At 38.4% G+C, this 19,820-nt stretch overlaps 1 protein-coding gene and 1 pseudogene across 1 annotated transcript; both read left to right on the top strand.

Annotated features, from left to right (window-relative positions):
* The window catches only part of LOC122296757, a 142,310-nt pseudogene extending 136,715 nt beyond the window's left edge, over positions 1–5,595 (top strand).
* A 9,599-nt stretch (positions 5,596–15,194) lies between these two features.
* LOC122296756 lies at positions 15,195–17,750 on the top strand. Its single transcript, XM_043106552.1, has one exon. It carries the CDS (start codon positions 15,195–15,197, stop codon positions 17,748–17,750), a length of 2,556 nt encoding a protein of 851 aa, XP_042962486.1.
* The last annotated feature ends 2,070 nt before the right edge of the window (positions 17,751–19,820 follow it).

The following is a 19,820-nucleotide window of genomic DNA, read 5'->3' as shown; positions in this document are numbered from 1 at the left end:
AAATAAAGCAGACTCCTATATTAGTTCCAACGGCTAGTGGACTGGGCAAGGCAACGTTGAACGTTGCATTTAGCCATTTGTAGCTGTTGTGCATGATCCATGCAGCACGTTGATTGAGCTGAATTATTGCATTTTTAATGCTTTTGGAACCAATATATATTAATTCTTTCATTACTTTATCATTGGTTTTATATGGAAAAATGAATAAATCAAAGTTGTGATTTTAATTCATTAAAAGCATGAATTTCTGCTCTAATTTTATCAACTGTTGATTAATATGGTTTATGGTACATATCGCTCGAGCGGTGGCTTCTGGCTGCTCGAGCGAAGTTAGGGAGATTCAAACGCTCGACTTCCGTTCGACAGTGGGCTCGAGCGAGTTGCGGAAAAAGAGATCGCTCGAGCGGAGTCATTTGGCCGCTCGAGCAAATTCAGGTAGAGTCGAACGCTCGATGTTCGCTTGACAGGCCGCTCGAGCGAACTTAGGCAGAGTTGAACGCTCGATGTTCGCTCAACACTCCGCTCGAGCGAATATCATATTTTACAGATCAGGGTTTATTCCGCCGTCAGAGTATATAAATGATTTTTTACATCTTATGGCCGACTCTGGGCTAGGAAAACTCGATTTTGAGTAGAGAAACACTTAGAATTCATTATTTTCCATTGATTTTCATTCAGATTCGGAGAGGAGGATTCATACAATCAAACATTCACACAGCTACACAATTTCCACTGGATCATTCGCTCACACTGCAGCAGATTGAAGAACTCCTTGAGGGGTCCAATTGCCACTGCAGCTCATCTTCATTCAATTGGCTTGATCTTTTCAATTCCCTACTTGCTATTTCATTTCAGTTTTGAGTTTTTGAATTATTTTGGAGAATTTTGATTTAGACGTTTGATTAATTTACTTGTTATTCATTTAATTCATGTTATTTATTTTTATCGTTTCGTTAAGCTTTCATTTTAATAGTGATTACAATTACGGTGGTTTAATTGAGAATTTGTGATTTGAATACAATGATGAACCCTAGAACATTGATTTTGGGGCTTTTCAATTTTCAGTGCATGTTTTGTCAATTACTTCCTAATTTTGTTTAATTCTTAATTTAGTTTTATTAATTTCTGAGTTTAATCTATTAGTCCTTTACATTCCGATCCCACAATCAAAATCCAAAAATATGAATCTAGTCCAAGAGTAGTGTCCTCTCCCATCCATTGCACATACCATCATTTTATTCTCTCTTTGTGAAGTTTTTCACCTTTTTTAACGAGTTTGATTTCTAAGTAACTTTCCCTGAGGAGACGATCTAGGAATTTATTCCTAATTATTACACGACATCCTCCTGCACTTGGGATAGCTTTAGTGCTACTCATTTTTTAGTGAGTCAAGTTTTTGGCGCCATTGCCAGGGAAACTATTTTAGCTTAAATTTAAACTCGTTATTTTTGTTATGCTCTTTAAACTGATGTTTCATGTCATGGGTGAGGGACAGTTCAAATAGGTTGCATAGAGTCACATTGAGTGTTGAGAGTAGTATACACAGTTTGGAGATAGATAGCTCTTCTGTCTTTTCTATTAGTGAGTCAGGTGAGAAATTGAAATTGAACCAGAAAACATGGCTGCACCTGCACTACACACTCTTAAGGATTATTTGCAACCCACTAGTACCACTACACCTTCATGTATTGTTTTACCTGAAAATGAATCTAATTTCTCTATTAAGCATGGCATGATGTCAGTGATACCTCAGTTCCACGGGATGGATTCTGAGAGTCCTTACCAGCACTTGACAGATTTTGAGTTGGCTTGCACTACTTTTATCACTAGGGCTGTTACTGATGAATTCATTAGACTTCGTTTATTTCCTTTCTCTTTAAAGGATAAAGCGAAGATTTGGTTTAATTCTTTGAGGCTTAATTCTATTTCTAGTTGGTCTGATATGCAGCGTGAATTCTTACAAAAAATTTTTCCTTTTCAAAGAACTCAGTTTTTGCAAGAGCAAATCAGCCAGTTCAATCAGAGACCTGATGAGACCTTTTAGGCCAGTTGGGAAAAATTTAAAGATTTGATGAACATTTGTCCACATCATGGTTTTGAATCTTGGAGGTTGGTGAGCTATTTTTACACTGGTCTCACTCCTGAATGCAAACAGTTTGTTCAGACAATGTGCAATGGGGAGTTCTTCAGCAAGGAACCTGATGAAGCACTATCATTTTTTGACTACCTTGCTGAAAGCGCACAACAGTGGAACACTCGTACTGATCAAGTTCCATCAGCAGCACAACCATTAAGGGCTATTTCTGGAGGGGGTAGATATGAGCTTAAAGAAGACATTGATGTTCAAGCCCGAATAGCTGCATTGACTAGAAGACTAGAGGTCATGGAAATGGAAAAAGTGAAGGCTGTGAAAGTAGTAGAGGCATGTTCTATATGTGCTAATTCAAACCATAAGACCCAAGACTGCCCGATTATGCCAGTATTTCAAGAAGGTGGGTCTGAGCAGATGCAATCAGCTAACTGGGTTAATAGAGCACAAAATCAGCCTTTCTCCAACACATATAATCCGGGGTGGAGGAATCACCCAAATTTCTCATGGAGAAATGATCAGCCTGGTCGGTCCCTACCACCTCTGCAGCAGCCATTTAATCAGGGTGCTCCTCAGCACCAGTATCCGCCATATCAGAATCCTCAGAGTTATCCTTATGTAACTCCTCCTGGATTTCAGCCTCATATAGCTGCACAGAGTTCTCAGCCTTCATCATCTGTAAAGAAGACTCTAGATGACAGTATGGCTCAAATGGCCAATACACTTCAGTAATTCATGCAGATTCAGGCCACCACAAATAATCAGAACACTCAGGCCATAAATGAGTTGCAAGGCACTATTAATAAGATGAGCACAACCTTGAGCACCCTAGAGAAAGGGAAATTTCCAGCACAGCCTCAACCTAATCCTCAAGTGTACAGGCAGCAACAACAGCAAGTGCATAATGTCTCAGGGGATGTTATTGAGACAGCGAAGGCAGTTCTTACTTTGAGAAGTGGGAATGAAGTTCCCCAACCAGAGATGCCTATAGACACACAGGTAGTTGTTCCTACACCTGAAGATGTAACAGAGACTGATGAAGTTGAGAAAGAATTAGAGGTAGTGAGACCAGAGCTGAAGAAGCCTGTGAGTGTAGATGTTGAGACTATTAAGGGACACCAACTTGTGGTTCCCTATCCTCAGAGATTGGTAGCTGGCCAAAAGAGCAAGTATCACATGGAGATTCAAGAGATTTTCAAGCAAGTGAAGATCAATATTCCACTCTTGGATGCCATACAACAAGTGCCTTCATATGCAAAATTTTTGAAGGACTTGTGCACAGTGAAGAGGAAGCTGAATGTGAAGAAGAAAGCTTTCCTAACGGAGCAAGTTAGTGCATTGATATTGAGCGAGACTCCTCAGAAGTTTGGATATCCCGGTTCTCCCAACATTTCCATTATGATTGGTGAATCACGCATTGGGAGAGCTTTACTTGATTTGAGGAGTAGTGTGAACTTGCTACCGTTCTCAGTATATGAGCAGTTGGGATTGGGTGAGCTGAAAAAGACCTCCATCATGCTACAGTTAGCTGACAGATCAGTTAAGGTACCGAAGGGTATTGTAGAGGACGTGTTGGTCCAGGTGGACAAATTCTACTACCCAGTAGATTTTGTGGTTCTTGACATGCAGCAGCCGATCTCCACTATTTACCAAGCTCCTGTCATTCTAGGAAGACCATTTCTAGCTACATCAAATGCATTGATCAATTGCAGAAGTGGAGTTTTGAAGCTTACCTTTGGGAACATGGCACTTGAGTTGAACTTTTTCAACGCTTGCAAGATGCCATCACATTTTGATGACACAAGTGATTTGAATGCTGTGGAGAGTTTGACACCAACAGATTTTATTTGCTCAACTTCTCCCTTATCTGATGATGATTATATTTTTCAGACACCTGAATTTTTACTTGATGAGAAAATTGATCATATCAATGAAGATGACTTTGATTTTTTTGATTGTTTTGCAGATTCTTCATTACCACTTGAAGTACAGTTTGCGGGAGCAAGATGGAAACCCCAGTTTGAAGCTCTACCACCACCAGATATGCTTAAATCTTCAGAGGAAGAAGTTTCCCAGTTGGAGCTGAAACCACTTCCTCAAGATTTAAAGTATGTGTTTCTTGGTCCTGAAGAAGGCACTTTTCCAGTGGTGATTTCCTCAAAACTAAATCAGAAGGATGAAGCCCAGTTGATTGAAGTATTAAGGAAGCATTGAGGCACACTTGGTTGGACAATAGCTGACATCAAAGGCATTGATGCCGCTATATGTACCCACAGAATCCATCTTGAAGACGATGCTAGACCAGTTCGTGATGCTCAACATAGGCTTAATCCTACCATGAAGGAAGTTGTGAAAGAGGAAGTGCTTAAGCTACTCGCAGTAGGTATCATTTACCCTATCTCAGACAGTAAGTGGGTAAGTCCAACTCAAGTAGTACCGAAAAAATCTAGTTTGACTGTCATAAAAAATGATAAAAATGAGTTGATTCCAACTAGAATGGTTACTGGCTGGAGAATGTGCATTGACTATAGAAAACTTAATTCAGCCAGTAGGAAGGATCATTTTCCTTTACCATTCTTGGATCAAATTTTGGAAAGAGTAACTGGTAATGCATATTATTGTTTCTTGGACGGCTATTCTGGTTATTATCAAATTGTTGTAATGCCTGAGGATCAGGAGAAAACCACTTTCACCTGTCCTTTTGGCACTTTTGCTTTTACTAGAATGCCTTTTGGTTTGTGTAATGCTCCAGCTACTTTTCATAGATGCATGATGAGTATTTTTTTTGACATGATTGATGATATTTGTGAAATATTCATGGATTATTTCTCTGTTTTTGGAAAATCCTTTGAGAGTTGTTTGCATAATTTGGCACGTATTCTCCAGAGATGTGAGGAAAAAAATCTTTTACTTAATTGGGAGAAATGCCAATTTATGGTCACTCAGGGCATTGTATTAGGGCATATTGTTTCTTCTGAGGGTATAAAGGTTGACAAGGCAAAGATTGAATTAATATCTAAACTTCCTATTCCTAGGACGGTTAGGGATATCGTTCTTTTCTTGATCATGCTAGCTTTTATAGGCGGTTTATTCAAGGGTTTAGTTCTATTGCAAAACCTTTGTGCACTCTTTTACAAAATGATATTGAATTTGTTTGGACTGATTAGTGCCAAAAATCTTTTGATACCCTTAAGAAATCGCTTACCACTGCACCTATTGTGCAACCTCCGCAGTGGGACCTTCCCTTTGAGATTATGACAGATGCTAGTGACTATGCCTTAGGAGCTATTTTGGGGCAGCGGGTGGATAATAGGCCATTTGTGATTTATTATGCTAGTAGAACCTTGAATGATGCCCAGAAAAATTATACCATTACTGAAAAAGAATTGCTTGCAGTGGTTTTTGCACTTGATAAATTTCAGACTTATATTCTTGGTTCTCCTGTTACTATTTTCACTGACCACTCTGCTCTTAAGTATTTGTTGGCTAAGAAAGATGCAAAACCACGCTTGATTTGCTGGATTCTATTACTTCAAGAGTTCAACATCAACATCAAGGACAAGAAAGGAGTTGAAAACGTGGCAGCTGACCACCTCTCTAGATTGTCATTATCTCCCTCTTCAAATGTCAGCCTTCCTCTTGATGATAGTTTCCCGGATGAGCAGCTGTTTGTGGTTGATAGAGCTCCCTGATATGCTGACATAGTCAATTATCTGGTGACTGAGTGAATGCCTTCTGAATGGTCCACCCAAGATAAGCATCGGTTTCTCTCTGAGATCAATGAATTGGATGAAGCTCGTCGGAATGCTTATGACAACGCTCAGATTGAAAAGGAACGCATGAAAATTCTGCATGATCAGAAAATTCATCCAAAGCATTTCACACTTGGCCAGGAAATTCTTCTTTACAACTCTCGCTTGCACATTTTTCCTGGAAAGTTGAAATCCCGATGGAGTGGGCCATACGTTGTAAAGACCATTCATCCTCATGGTGCGGTAGACATTGTCAATCCGAAGAATGGTAATAGCTTCACTGTCAACGGACAACGTCTAAAGTCATTTCTGAAAGTCTTTGATCCACATGAAGAGATCTTAATTGTGTAAGACCCCAGGGAAGTGTTTTGATTTGCTTCTCCTTCTTTACAGTTTTCTTTACTTGCTTTGTTTTTATTTGTTCTTTTGCTTTGATTTTATATTTCATGTTGATTGTTTGTTTTGCTTGCTTAGTTCTGTGCACTTTCTTTTCTTTCGTTCGACTCATTGAGGACTATGTCTCTCACTAGTTGGGGGGTAGCATGTGTGCACAATTTAAGAAAAAAAGTATATATAAAAAATAAAAAAATAAGATTTGCGAAATTTGAGCATATTGGTGGAGTAGTTGAGCGGGATCATTTGTGAAGATTTATTTTCAAGCTTAAAACATAGAGCATGATTTTTGATGCATCATATTTTGTTGATATGTGGCTTGAAACACTAGGATGTTATGCTTATTGAGATGAAACTTGATAAAATTTTTGTAGAACGAAAGGCAAATTTTGAAGGACATTTTGCACATGCTTACGCTTGTAGTGTTCCTTATTTACCATTCATTGATTTAACACTAGAGAAGTAAATTACAGGACTACCGAGCCATGTCAAAAAAAAAAAAAGGAAAAGAAAAGAAAAAAGGATTTGAAAAGAAAAGAAGAAAAAAAAAAACAGAGAGAGAAAAGGAATAAAGGCAACTTAGTGAACTTTCCTAAGTAAAAAGGGCTAGAAACAGTTACCCAAGATTTTGGGGGTTGAGTGTCCAACCTTTAAAAATAGAGCTGGCGTGAAAACTGCTAGACCCTTGGACTTTCTTGTAGTTAGAATCAGCAATGATTAATCTTAAGGTTGAAAAATCCTATGGCAAATCATGGCTAGTAATAAGGAACACACAACCGGTCTAGCTCCACACACACATTTGAGTTCTGAGACATTTGCCTTAATTCTATGTGAAAGATTGTTGAGATAGTCTTGGTGGGTATAACCCTTGGGGGTTGAGTAGTAACATGTCACTTTTGTGAGAATTCAGAATTGTGTTTGATTGTTTTTGTTTGAATTTCGATCTTTATGCAATATTCATCTCAATTAATTTTCACTATTTTGCTTAAGGATGAGCAAAATGCTAGTTGGGGGGTGTGATTGAGCTGAATTATTGCATTTTTAATGCTTTTGGAACCAATATATATTAATTCTTTCATTACTTTATCATTGGTTTTATATGGAAAAATGAATAAATCAAAGTTGTGATTTTAATTGATTAAAAGCATGAATTTCTGCTCTAATTTTATCAACTGTTGATTAATATGGTTTATGGAACATATCGCTGGAGCGGCATCTTCTGGCCGCTCGAGCGAAGTTAGGCAGATTCAAACGCTCGACTTCCATTCGACAGTGGGCTCGAGCGAGTTGCGGGAAAAGAGATCGCTCGAACGGAGTCATTTGGCCGCTCGAGCAAATTCAGGCAGAGTCGAATGCTCGATGTTCGCTCGACAGGCCGCTCGAGCGAACTTAGGCAGAGTTGAACGCTCGATGTTTGCTCGACACTCCGCTCGAGCGAATATCGTATTTTACAGATCAGGGTTTATTCCGCCATCAGAGTATATAAATGATTTTTTACATCTTATGGCCGACTCTGGGCTGGGAAAGCTCGGTTTAGAGTAGAGAAACACTTAGAATTCATTATTTTCCATTGATTTTCATTCAGATTCGGAGAGGAGGATTCATACAATCAATCATTCACGCAGCTACACAATTTCCACTGGATCATTCGCTTACACTGCAGCAGATTGAAGAACTCCTTGAGGGGTCCAATTGCCACTGCAGCTCAGCCTCCTTCATCGCTTCGAATCTTCATCTCCATTCAATTGGCTTGATCTTTTCAATTCCCTACTTGCTATTTCATTTCAGTTTTGAGTTTCTGAATTATTTTGGAGAATTTTGATTTAGACGTTTGATTAATTTACTTGTTATTCATTTAATTCATGTTATTTATTTTTATCGTTTCGTTAAGCTTTCATTTTAATAGTGATTACAATTACGGTGGTTTAATTGAGAATTTGTGATTTGAATACAATGATGAACCCTAGAATATTGATTTTGGGGCTTTTCAATTTTCAGTGCATGTTTTGTCAATTACTTCCTAATTTAGTTTAATTCTTAATTTAGTTTTATTAATTTCTGAGTCTAATCTATTAGTCCTTTACATTTCAATCCGACAATCAAAATCCAAAAATATGAATCTAGTCTAAGACTAGTGTCCTCTCCCATCCATTGCACATACCATCATTTTATTTTCTCTTTGTGAAGTTTTTCACCTTTTTCAACGAGTTTGATTTTTAAGTAACTTTCCCTGAGGAGACGATCTAGGAATTTATTCCTAATTATTACATGACATCCTCCTGCACTTGAGATAGTTTTAGTGCTACTCATTTTTGAGTGAGTCACACGTTCACAAATGTAGCCATATTTGTAACTGTTGTACGTGATCCATGCAGAATGTTCCTAGCTTATTCTCTTCTCCTGCAAGCCATGTAGCTCACATTCAAGCCTCACTCTTGATACTTGGAGTTCGGCTTTGGGTTTCTCTTAGACTTACATGGCCTATTAGTTACCAATTTGTAACATCATAGAAGGCTCATAATTCACCTAATCTGAATTTCAGCCTAAGTGCTACTCGACCGTTGCAGGAGTATCTGGGCGAGCCCAGCCTTACATGTTGCTCGACCTCCTCTCACCAAACGTGAGGGTCAATGAGGCAAGTTCCAACCTAAGTGCTGCTTGACCTCCGCATGACTATCTAGGCGAGCCTGGCCTTACATGCCACTAGGCCCATCTCACCAATCGCGGGGTCAACGAGGCTAGTTTCACAGCCTAAGTGCTACTCCACCTCTGTAGGATTATTTGGGTGATCCCGACCTTATATGTTGCTCGACCCCTCGTTAAGTGTGAGGGTGAACAATGTGAGTTTCAGTCTAAGTGCTGCTCAACCTCAATAGGAGTATCTGGGTAAGCCTGGCCTTACATGCCACTCAACCCCCTCTTGCCAAGCACAAGGGTCAATGAGGCGAATTTCAGCCTAAGTGCTGCTCGACCTTCATAGGAGTATCTGGGCAAGCGTAGCCTTACATACTGCTCGGCCCCTTTCTCGCCAAGCACAAAGGTCAACAAGGTAAGGTCTGCCTTGAGTGCTTCTTGACCTCCGCCTAAGTGTCGAAGTCATCATGGCCTTACATATCATTTGGTCACCCCCATTCAATGGTTTGAGAAACTAGCAAGGCGGGGTGACTTAAAATGCTCTAACCTGCTCCCGCATCGTAGAAAGTCACTCACCCAGGAGGGAAAAAGAAAGCCAAGACTTTAGCACTGATAGTGCCATCTTAGGCTCAACACTTATCCTCTCCGCGGGGCAAGTAAAAGATATGTGCAAAGTACAAAGAGATGATAATGAAGTGAAGACAAAAGAACATGGGAATACAAGCAAGGAGAATACTTATTCATTAACAATCAAAGACTTTACAATGAGGAAGAGTACAAAATCCCTGCAGGGAACCTTACAAGAAGAAAAAATAGACATGTACATCTGAAAAAGGAAAATAATCCATCATTAAGATCAAAGTCAATGGGGTCGACTAGAGGCTTACACCCTCTCGCACCATCCTAGAAGTATAAAAAAGATAGGAGCCGGAGGGCCCTTTCACTCATCCGCCTCAAGACCCTTCAACTTCTGGATTTCCACCAGAAAAACTGTTGTCAAAGCAAATCATTTTCTAGTAGAAGTTGCAAACAGAGATCCCCGGAGCACGATCATCGCCACTATCAAAGATGTCAACAATGTGTCAAGCTTAAGTAGGGCCCGATAGGGAACCTAGACCTAGACCAAGGCCCCTTTTCCTCCTCCTTGGTTGGAGAAGGTACATCCAAACCTGAATGGTTTCGAGGCCGGAGAAATCTCCTACACCAACCAAGCTTGAGAGAGAGGCCCTAGTTGACCCAATCAACAAATAGGTCATGATGTCCTAACGAAACATGGACTGCACGGCATGTCTTGAGATAGAAAAGACCATCAAACAATGTGGCCATGAAGCCTAGGCCACATCGCCTCTACAATGCAGCTCCAAGTGATGACAAGGAACAACACAACCTTCCAAAAAATTCCCTCTGAACACCACAAGGAGTCACCAAGCATCTGCTTCGATGCGAGCTTGTGGTAAGCCTTCATACAAGAAGCCTCACCCAGAGCCAGAAGGCTCATCAAAATTAGAATTCACATAATAGAACCCACACAAGGAAGACAGAAAGGCCCTAAACGCTTGAAGATGAGGAAGGGAGATGTGATGATTACCAGCTAGGGAGGAAGGACTTTTATAGGCAATTCACAACGGTTCATTCCATTAGCTTTTGGGAACCTGTGTGATAAGTGTACGAAAGTGCACTCTAAATATTTTATTATTAGACTAGAATGCTAAAATGTAAATAGAAATCATAGGAATTAATTTATATTCTTGAATTTAATTTTAATTTATTTTGAGATATTTCTAAGCACATTTTTTTTTTTATAATTTCAGAGTCCCTGAAAGAGTGGGCCTGTTTCAAGTGCATGCGGGACTTTATAATATTATCTGCCTTTTCCGCTTGAACAAAACTGAGGGAAGATTTGAATTTAATCAAATTTGAGTTGCTTTTAGGTGGATGACATCAACACAGCAATGCTAGTGGGCCCCTTTCATTCGGACTAAGGCTCATCATCATTATCTTATTTTTATTGTTTTGAATGAAAGGCAAGGAAAGGAGTTCACATGTGAGACACGGAGAAGCTTGCAATGGAATTACACACAAGGGAAGGAGTTGACGCGGGACCTGTCATCGATCGTTATTTTTTCTTTTGGTCTTTTGAATGAAAATGACAGTTTCTATCTTTTCCTTGTTGCGTTTAGATGTAATAGGAAGCAAGTCTTTTGGCTTGGCCTTTGGGGTCTGGGACAACAGATCTAATTAGAAAGAAAAGACCATTTTATTTGTACTTTTTTAGTTCTCCTATGACGTAATAGGAAGCAAGTCTTTTGGCTTGGCCTTTGGGGTCTGGGACAACAGATCTAATTAGAAAAGAAAGACCATTTTATTTGTACTTTTTTAGTTCTCCATAGGAGAACTAAATCTTGAGTAAAGCCTATAGTAGAGATTGATTCGTGAAAATACTTTGACTTGATCTCAATTCAGATCTCAATTCATAGATTAAGCTTTACTCACTACAAGAAAAATGACTATTTGCGGCTATTTTTATTTCCGACGATAGAATTATGGTCGCAAAAAGCCCATTTTTAAACTTTGGTAAAATTTTAGTGTCAATAATAAAAGTAGCCGCAAAAAACACTTATTTCCGGCTATTTTTGTTCGCCGGAAATAATATTGCCGGAAAAAACCCATTCCTGTAAAGCAATATTGTCATAACAAGTGTCCGCCGTTATTATCAATTTGTTAAGGCGACTTTTTGTATTATTAAGGCGACTTAAAAGTCGCCTTAATAGAGTTTCTACACTTTACCCCTCGCGCCCATAATTTTCCCACGATTCAGACATTTTCCCTCTCTTTCTCTCTCTCTCTCTCTCTCTCTCTCTCTCTCTCTCTCTCTCTCTCTCTCTGTCTACACGGGGGTTTTGGTTCTCGGTAGCGGCGCAGTCTTCTCGCCGTCATCTCGCCACCGTCATCGCGCCGTCGTCTCGTCGCCGTCTTCTCGCCGGTGAGTTTCTTTTATGCTCCATCACTCTCTCTCGCTCTCTCTCGCTCTCTATCTCTCTGTGTCTCTCTCTGTAACTGATTCGTTTCTGAACGAAAACAATCGGTCGTATCGCTTGTAATTTTGGGGTTGATAGATGTATCTAGTTTAGTTGTTTTACATTGTGGTCTTTGATTTTAAAATGTACCTCTCGTGATTTACACTTATGGATTGTATAGTTTGCTTATAAAAGGGGAAAAAATGGAAAAAGATGAAATTTTTGGCTACTGGTTCTGCTTAAGCACGATTTTCCTGCAACTATGGTGCTTCATTCCTACAAATACACATGTAAATGCATATACAAAAACTCTGTAATTGTTGCTGCCATTTCGGGGAGGTAAAAGTTTGAAAAAAAAAATACTTGCGGTTTATAATGAAAAGAAGGAGTGGTAAATGGGATCCACATTGTTGCTGAGTGATAAGTTTTGTAGTTTATAATCATTTTAAGGGACTCCAATGCTCACATTGATTAGTCCTTTTGAATTATAAATTCATATGTGACTTGAGCTTTCCTTGGATAGTTACAGGACAAAACTTAATTTTCTCTCTTGTGAAGTGATGGAAAGCTAGACACAGAAAATTGGAACTAGAAACTTGATTTATTTTTGCTAGGTGATAGTTGATTACCATGGGGCAATAATTGCAACTACCATGTATCATGCCTTATATCCATCAAAATAGATACCATAAAGACTGCATGTGTAAGTTTTGCAATCCAATTTTAAAAGAAGATGGGGCTTCAAAAGCTAAAAAAAATGAACTTCTCCATGGTGTATAAATCATGAATTGGAGAGCTAAGTGGAACTTCCCAGAAGCCTATCCAAAACAAAACAAAAAATGATGGCTTATGTAATAAATAATAAATATATTACTGATTTTTACTTATAAAATAAATAAATAAATTACTCCACCAGACCTCCATAGTTGAGACAAACTTAAAGTCAATACTAAAACTAGAAAAAGGAACTGGAAGTGAAGATATTCAAACAGAGTCTACCAACATTTTATAATAATCATGTCAAGTAAGGTAGGATTTTACACTTCCATTCTGATAGGATTGAATCTTGTTAAATGTGTTTAGAAAAAGAACTATTTGATCTTTGTGGAAGTCTGTAGAAGTTCAATAGCATTGTTTGAAACGATTGTAAACTATTAATGAGAGAGAGAGAGAGGGAGGGAGAGATAGAGTGTGCATCTAACGTGCATATACAAAAATATGTGTCATCAATTAATATAATTAATGATAATAAAAACTTAAATTCAAAGTAGCATGAATATAGTCCAGATTAATAGTTAATAATATAACTTGTAGAGTTCGGAAACTGGAGGCATGCTACTTCAAATATAGATATACAAACACGACGACTATATTCTATTATTTTCTATTGAGGTACAAAGGAAGATGTGAACAAAAAAAATAAAAACTTACAGGATAATCTCATCTAACGCTAGAATTTAAGCATTTAATATAGAAAATAAATTGGCCAGAACCAAACATCTTTATAGATTACAAATTGCCTCCTCATAAAGAAATACCAACAAACCAAATTTATAGCTATAAAGGAAAAATATATTAATTAGACATTAATAGTTGACATTAGAAACTATGATTTTATATATATATTGAAGTAAATACAGCCTAGCTATCTATTAATATCCCATAGCTAGAAATCTGCTTTTGACTTATAAAACCCTAAAGTTATAGGCAAGGGTACTCTAATCTCAATCCTATCTTGTCCCACATGATCTTTGTTTCTTTTACTGAAATGAGGAGTCACTAACTTCCAAGAGGATCAAAGTTCGATCGGATCATCATGTCTATGGCCTTATAATTAATTCTGGAGCCTTTCTACCACATATATGTTCTGTTTTCAGATTTGAATGTATTCGGTGAGTCAGTAATGCAGCCTATGATTTTATTGAAGTAATAAATTAATTAGACATTAATAATAGTTGACATTAGAGACTATGATTTGAATTGAAGTACATAAGCCTAGCTAATATCCCCTAGAAATCTGCTTTTGACTGATAAAACCCTAAAGTTGTAGGCAAGAGTACACTAATCTCAATCCTATCTTGTCCCACATGATCTTTGTTTCTTTTTCTGAAATTACAAGTCACTAACTTCCAATAGGATAAAAATTTGAAAGGATCATCATGTCTACGTTCTTATAATTAATTCTGGAACCTTTCTACCACATATATGTTCTGTTTTTAGATTTTTATGTATTTATGGACAGAAAAATATATGGTCATGAGATACCCAAATTTATATATGCCATTGTTGGATCGTCATATATTGTATCATACGATTAAGCTGCACATGCATTTGTCACGCCCATCGATCTACCCGCGTATATGCATGTCATCATGTGGGTGCTTGTCCTATTGTTTACCACACTACCCAAGTTTCTCACCACTTTGAGATTGATTTGATCAGTTGAATTATCCAATATTGTATATGAAAAAGAGAAGTGGTGGACTGAGCCGGAGGTCTTTTTATTTCTTTTATCAAGAAAAGTATGGTAAACTAGATATTGGAATAATTCCATGGGGACACTAGCCAGGCAAATTCACCTAATTCTACTGAATTTGTTCTATGTGCAGTCAGGAATAATATGGACTAATAATAATAATAATATTTTGAATGGGTATCAGCTTATACTTATTCAACTACTAAATAAAAATGAGTTTAGCTTTTAAGCCTTTTATCTAGATATTATTTTTGCCATGAAGTTCAGATCCTTTTGTTCTTTTCTGCTTGTGGAAGTCTTTAGTCTCTTCAACCATCTTCCATTTCTTATATCCCTGATTATACAGTTGATTTTGTTCTCCTTTAATACACACTTTTGGTCACAAAAAGTGTAATTTCTGGTGTGAATATGGTTTTATTATTATCAATTAAACATAATTTTCTGCTTTGAATTTATATAATCTTCTTCTAAATTGGACTTTGTAAATCATTTGGGCATCCTTTCTGAAAATCATATGCTGTTTAATTTAGTCTTCTCAAAATCATCTTGTAAAAAGTGACTGCTGGCACTAGATAAAGTAATTGAATCTTGACTATATATTCATGCATGGAAAACCCATTTATCTAATATTTTATGTATGCACATGGACCAACTTACTATATATTCAGATTAATATTTTATTTCCCTTTCTCAGTAATATGTTTCAACAATACTACTTGCCATGTTGGATTTTTTTGAAATGAAGTTTACACTGATCAGAATCCAATAGTCACAAAAAACCGTGCTGCATTTATTAATTATTAAACAACTCTTGCACCTCTACTTATTTCTAGATGGACAAGAGTTGGATGCAAATCACTGATAGATTTGGATCTAGGGAATATGCTAAAGGAGTGAAAGAGTTCCTTACCTTGGCCCAAACTTATGCTACAAGTGAGGAAATTCGTTGCCCATGTGTCAGATGTTCAAATAATTACTTCCTACCAATAACCCAGGTAGAGAGACACTTGTTTATTAAAGGTATTGACAAGAATTACACGACGTGGATTTTTCATGGTGAAGAAGAAGATTTAATCATAAGTGATGATGATAATGTGCATGATCCTGATGAAGAGGATGAATTCATTGATGATGTTGATGTTATGTTACGAGATATTCGGGCTGCCAGATTTCCTGATGTTCCCATAAGCGATTCATTCCATGCTGCGGGTTCCACATCGGTCGATACCTTTTCATCTCGGACTTTTGACCAGCTGTTGGCTGATTCCCGGCGTCCTCTTTATGAAGGTTGTACAAAGTATTCTAAACTATCATTCACTGTCAAGTTGCTGCACATTAAAACACTTGGTGGTTGGAGTGTAAAGTCTTTCGACATGCTTTTACACTTGTTGAAGTCGGCTTTTCCCAATGCCTTTTTGCCAAACTCATATCAAGAATCACGTAACTTGGAAAAAGGGCTGGGCTTTACTTACACCAAGATACATGTTTGTCCGAATGACTGCATTCTTTATTGGAGGGAAAATGTGGATAAAGATGAATGCCCGAAATGTAAACTTTCAAGGTGGAAATTCAGCAACACTAAGAAGAGGCGAATTCCTCAAAAGGTTTTAAGACATTTTACGTTGAAGCCAAGATTGCAGAGATTGTTTATGTCACAAAAAACATCAGTTGATATGAGGTGGCACAAGGATCAGCGTGTCATGCAGCAAGATATTCTAAGTCATCCTGCTGACTCTGAGGTGTGGACGACATTTGATCAAAAGCATGCTTGGTTCGCAGAAGATCCAAGAAATGTCAGGCTTGGTTTAGCTAGCGATGGTTTCAACCCATTTAATAATTTGGCTAAGCCTTATAGCATATGGCCAGTGATTCTTGTCCCTTACAACTTACCTCCGTGGTTGTGCATGAAGGATCCATTTTTTATCACTTCACTCTTGATTCCTGGACCAAGATCACCAGGAAATGAAATCGATGTTTATCTTCAACCTTTGATAGATGAATTGATTGATCTATGGGATAATGGTGTTGATACATATGATGCAAAGGCCAAAGAGACTTTCAGATTGCATGCAGCATTGCTATGGACAATCAACGACTTTCCTGCTTATGGAAACCTCTCCGGGTGGAGTACTAAGGGGAAGATGGCATGTCCATCGTGCAAGGAAGAAACAGATTCGATGTGGTTGACATATAGCCGAAAGCATTGTTACATGGGTCATCGCCGATTCTTGCCACCGGGCCACATCTGGAGAAAGAAAAAGACTATTTTTAATGGCAGTGCAGAGCATCGTGACCCACCTACAATTTATTCAGGAGAAGATGTACTCATTCAACTCCAAAATATTCCTGATGCAAATTTTGGCAAATCCATAAAGAAAAGAAAGCGTACCACAGAGGAGTTCAATTGGACCAAGAAAAGTATCTTCTTTCAATTGCCATATTGGTCAACTATAAAGATTAGACATAATCTAGATGTAATGCACATTGAGAAGAACATATGTGACAACATCTTAGGAACTTTGATGAATATCTCTGGCAAAACTAAAGATCATCCTAATGCACGTCGTGACCTTTCCACTCTCAATATAAGAGAGGAGTTACACCTTATTCAGGATGGACAACGCATTAGTATGCCACAAGCATGTTATACGTTGTATGGAGCTGAGCGGACTGGTTTTTGTAATTGGTTGCATGGTGTGAAATTCCTGGATGGCTTCGCTTCAAACATTGCCAGATGTGTTAGTGTAAGTGACTGCAAAATCTCGGGGATGAAAAGTCATGATTGCCATATTTTCATGCAAAGATTACTTCCTGTTGCAATTTCTGGATACTTACGCCAAGATGTACGGTTGGCACTAACTGAGCTAAGCACTTTGTTCAAAGAATTGTGTGCTAGAACATGTAAGAAGGAAGTCTTAGAGCGGCTTCAGACTGATATCGTCGTTATTCTTTGCAAGCTTGAGATGATTTTTCCGCCTACCTTTTTCGACATAATGGTGCACTTAGCCTATCACTTGCCACGTGAGGCTCTGCTTGCAGGGCCAGTTCAATATAGGTGGATGTATCCTTTCGAGAGATATCTCGGAAAATTCAAGAGATATGTTAAGAATAAGGCCTACCCAGAAGGTTCAATAGCTGAGGCCTATATCCATGTTGAATGCTTGAATTTTTGTTCCATGTACCTCCATGATGTTGAAACTAGATTCAATCCTCCTGAACGTAACGTCGACGAAGGAGAAGAGGGTGTACGAGAGGGACTATCTGTTTTTTCCGCGAAGGTGCGACCCATGGGTTTTGCATCACGTCACCAATTAGACGATGATGCTTTTATAAAAGCCAGATGGTATGTTCTTAATAACTGCACAGAGATTGGAGAATACCTAAAGTAAGTAACCAAACTAGTTACCAACTTAGACTCTTTCCATTCTCAATATACTAATTTATGTTGCATACCCTACATATACTTATTAACCGTTGGATGGGCTTTTGTCTAGTGAGCACTACATGCAAGTGAGTGAAGAGTATCCCAATAATACCGATAGTATGCATGCTGCAAAATTTCCAGACTGGTTCAAGTCACAAGGATGTCGCGGACAGCTTATAAGGATGATCCATTTGTTTTGGCGTCCCAAGCATCACAGGTATTTTACCTAAAAAATCGCAGCATCCGTGGGGAATGGTATGTAGTCCAAAAGGTCATACACAGAAATGTCTATGACCTTCCACGATCATCCCTTATTGAAGATGACGAATCTGATTCTAGTGACGTTGATGCATACCAAGAGGATAATTCTGGTGATGCTTACGTGAGTGTCCATGCTGATGACATCCCACTGCAAATAGACATGCACAGGCCGAATGTTGAACCAGAGCATGTTGATGTTGACACATTGGTAATGCAAAGGTCTAATTGGGACCACTTTGAGCAAGGTTTTATCAATGACGAAACCAGCGAAGACAATTCAGATCACAACGCCGAACTAGAGGGTAGCATAGAAGAAGATAGTATCTCAACGGAGGATGAGATGAACTAGCAAATTGTGTGCTTGTAATAACCTCGTGATTCCACATAACCCATTGTGTTTACTTCAATCTGATATCATTTCGCCACTAATAATGCTCTTGTCTTTTCCATCGTTTCTTATCTAATGCAGGAGTTATTACCAGGTTGATTGCAGCGTGGCAATATCTTATTGTATTGATGTTTGAATGCCCTTGATTCTTCAAGTGATACTTCAAGAATAGCAGTTATTCCATTGAATGGATGGGTTGCACCCTTTATGTATTTCTATTGAATAGAAGACTTTTATGCCTTTAGTATCAATTTTGTGTCTTGTGCTTGACAATATATTAGTTTGTTATTTTTCAAAGAATTTGACAAAGTTTATTCGTATATTAAGTTCAAATAACAACTGAAGAATCCCCACCCCCCTTTATGCCCATAATTTGACACTTGTTTATTGGTATGGTTGTATATACTTAGTGTGATTGCAGGGATACTCTATTGGTTGCCTTCGCCTTGGATATGCCGGTCACTGGAAGAGGTAGAGGTCGATCACGTGGAGTGAGGGGTGGTCGAGGGCGAGGTAGATCTCAAAGAAGAGAAGAAGTTCAGGATACAGTACCCATTCCTGCCCTTACTGCCCAAGATGATGCATTCTCAAGCTCAGATGACTCAACTGAGCCACCTGATTGCGTCCCAAGCACAGAACCCAATGACATGCCAGCAGTTGATTCACAGAGTGCAAACCCGGATGGTATATTTCTATTTTTCTGAGGTGTTGTTTTACATAGTATGTTAGTGGTTGCTTAATATGATTGTTACACGAGATATATGATGCTAACATGTCAATTGACAACATTAGTACCACCAAGCCAGAAGCGTGGCCGAGGAGCAGCAAAAAGCACAGAGTTTGAGAAGTTACGAAAGCATGGAAAGATACCCTTGAGAATTAAGGATGGTGAGACTGCACCTTGTTGTGAAAATGCTACTCATTTTACTACAAGGGTTACATGGTTGGTCAAGCACCATATGGACTTGAGTCATGCTAGCTGGCATGCCGTTCCAGCTAATGAGAAGGAAGAATTGGTAACACGCGTTCAGGTTAGCTTGATTTGAAATTTCATACATTTTCAAATAGAGTATGAGGAAATCCCAACGTAATTAATATTAAGTTCAAGCACTAATTATAATTAATATGTTTGGTGTTTGTCCCTAGGCTGACTTCATCCTCGATTGGACCAAGAAGAATCACCGTGATACGGTTACGAAGACACTTCGGAAGCGGTTTAATCATATTCGTTATGATTTACATAGAACCTACAAGAAATATGAGAGTAATGAACAAGCACTTGCGAATGTGCCACCGTTGGTGACACCAACCATCTGGGTGAAGTTATGCGCTCGATATGCAAGCGAGGAGTATAAGGTAAGTTGGAAGTCAAACATTGAATTAACG

This window comes from Carya illinoinensis, chromosome 15, assembly GCF_018687715.1.
Source record: "Carya illinoinensis cultivar Pawnee chromosome 15, C.illinoinensisPawnee_v1, whole genome shotgun sequence".
Lineage (NCBI taxonomy): Eukaryota > Viridiplantae > Streptophyta > Magnoliopsida > Fagales > Juglandaceae > Carya > Carya illinoinensis.
The sequence above is the reverse complement of the archived record's forward strand: the minus strand, read 5'-3'. Positions and strand labels throughout refer to the sequence as shown.

Bases quoted from the DNA above. Each gene is read 5' to 3' on its own strand.
- LOC122296756 (XM_043106552.1), top strand. From the start codon at position 15,195: ATGGACAAGAGTTGGATGCAAATCACTGATAGATTTGGATCTAGGGAA.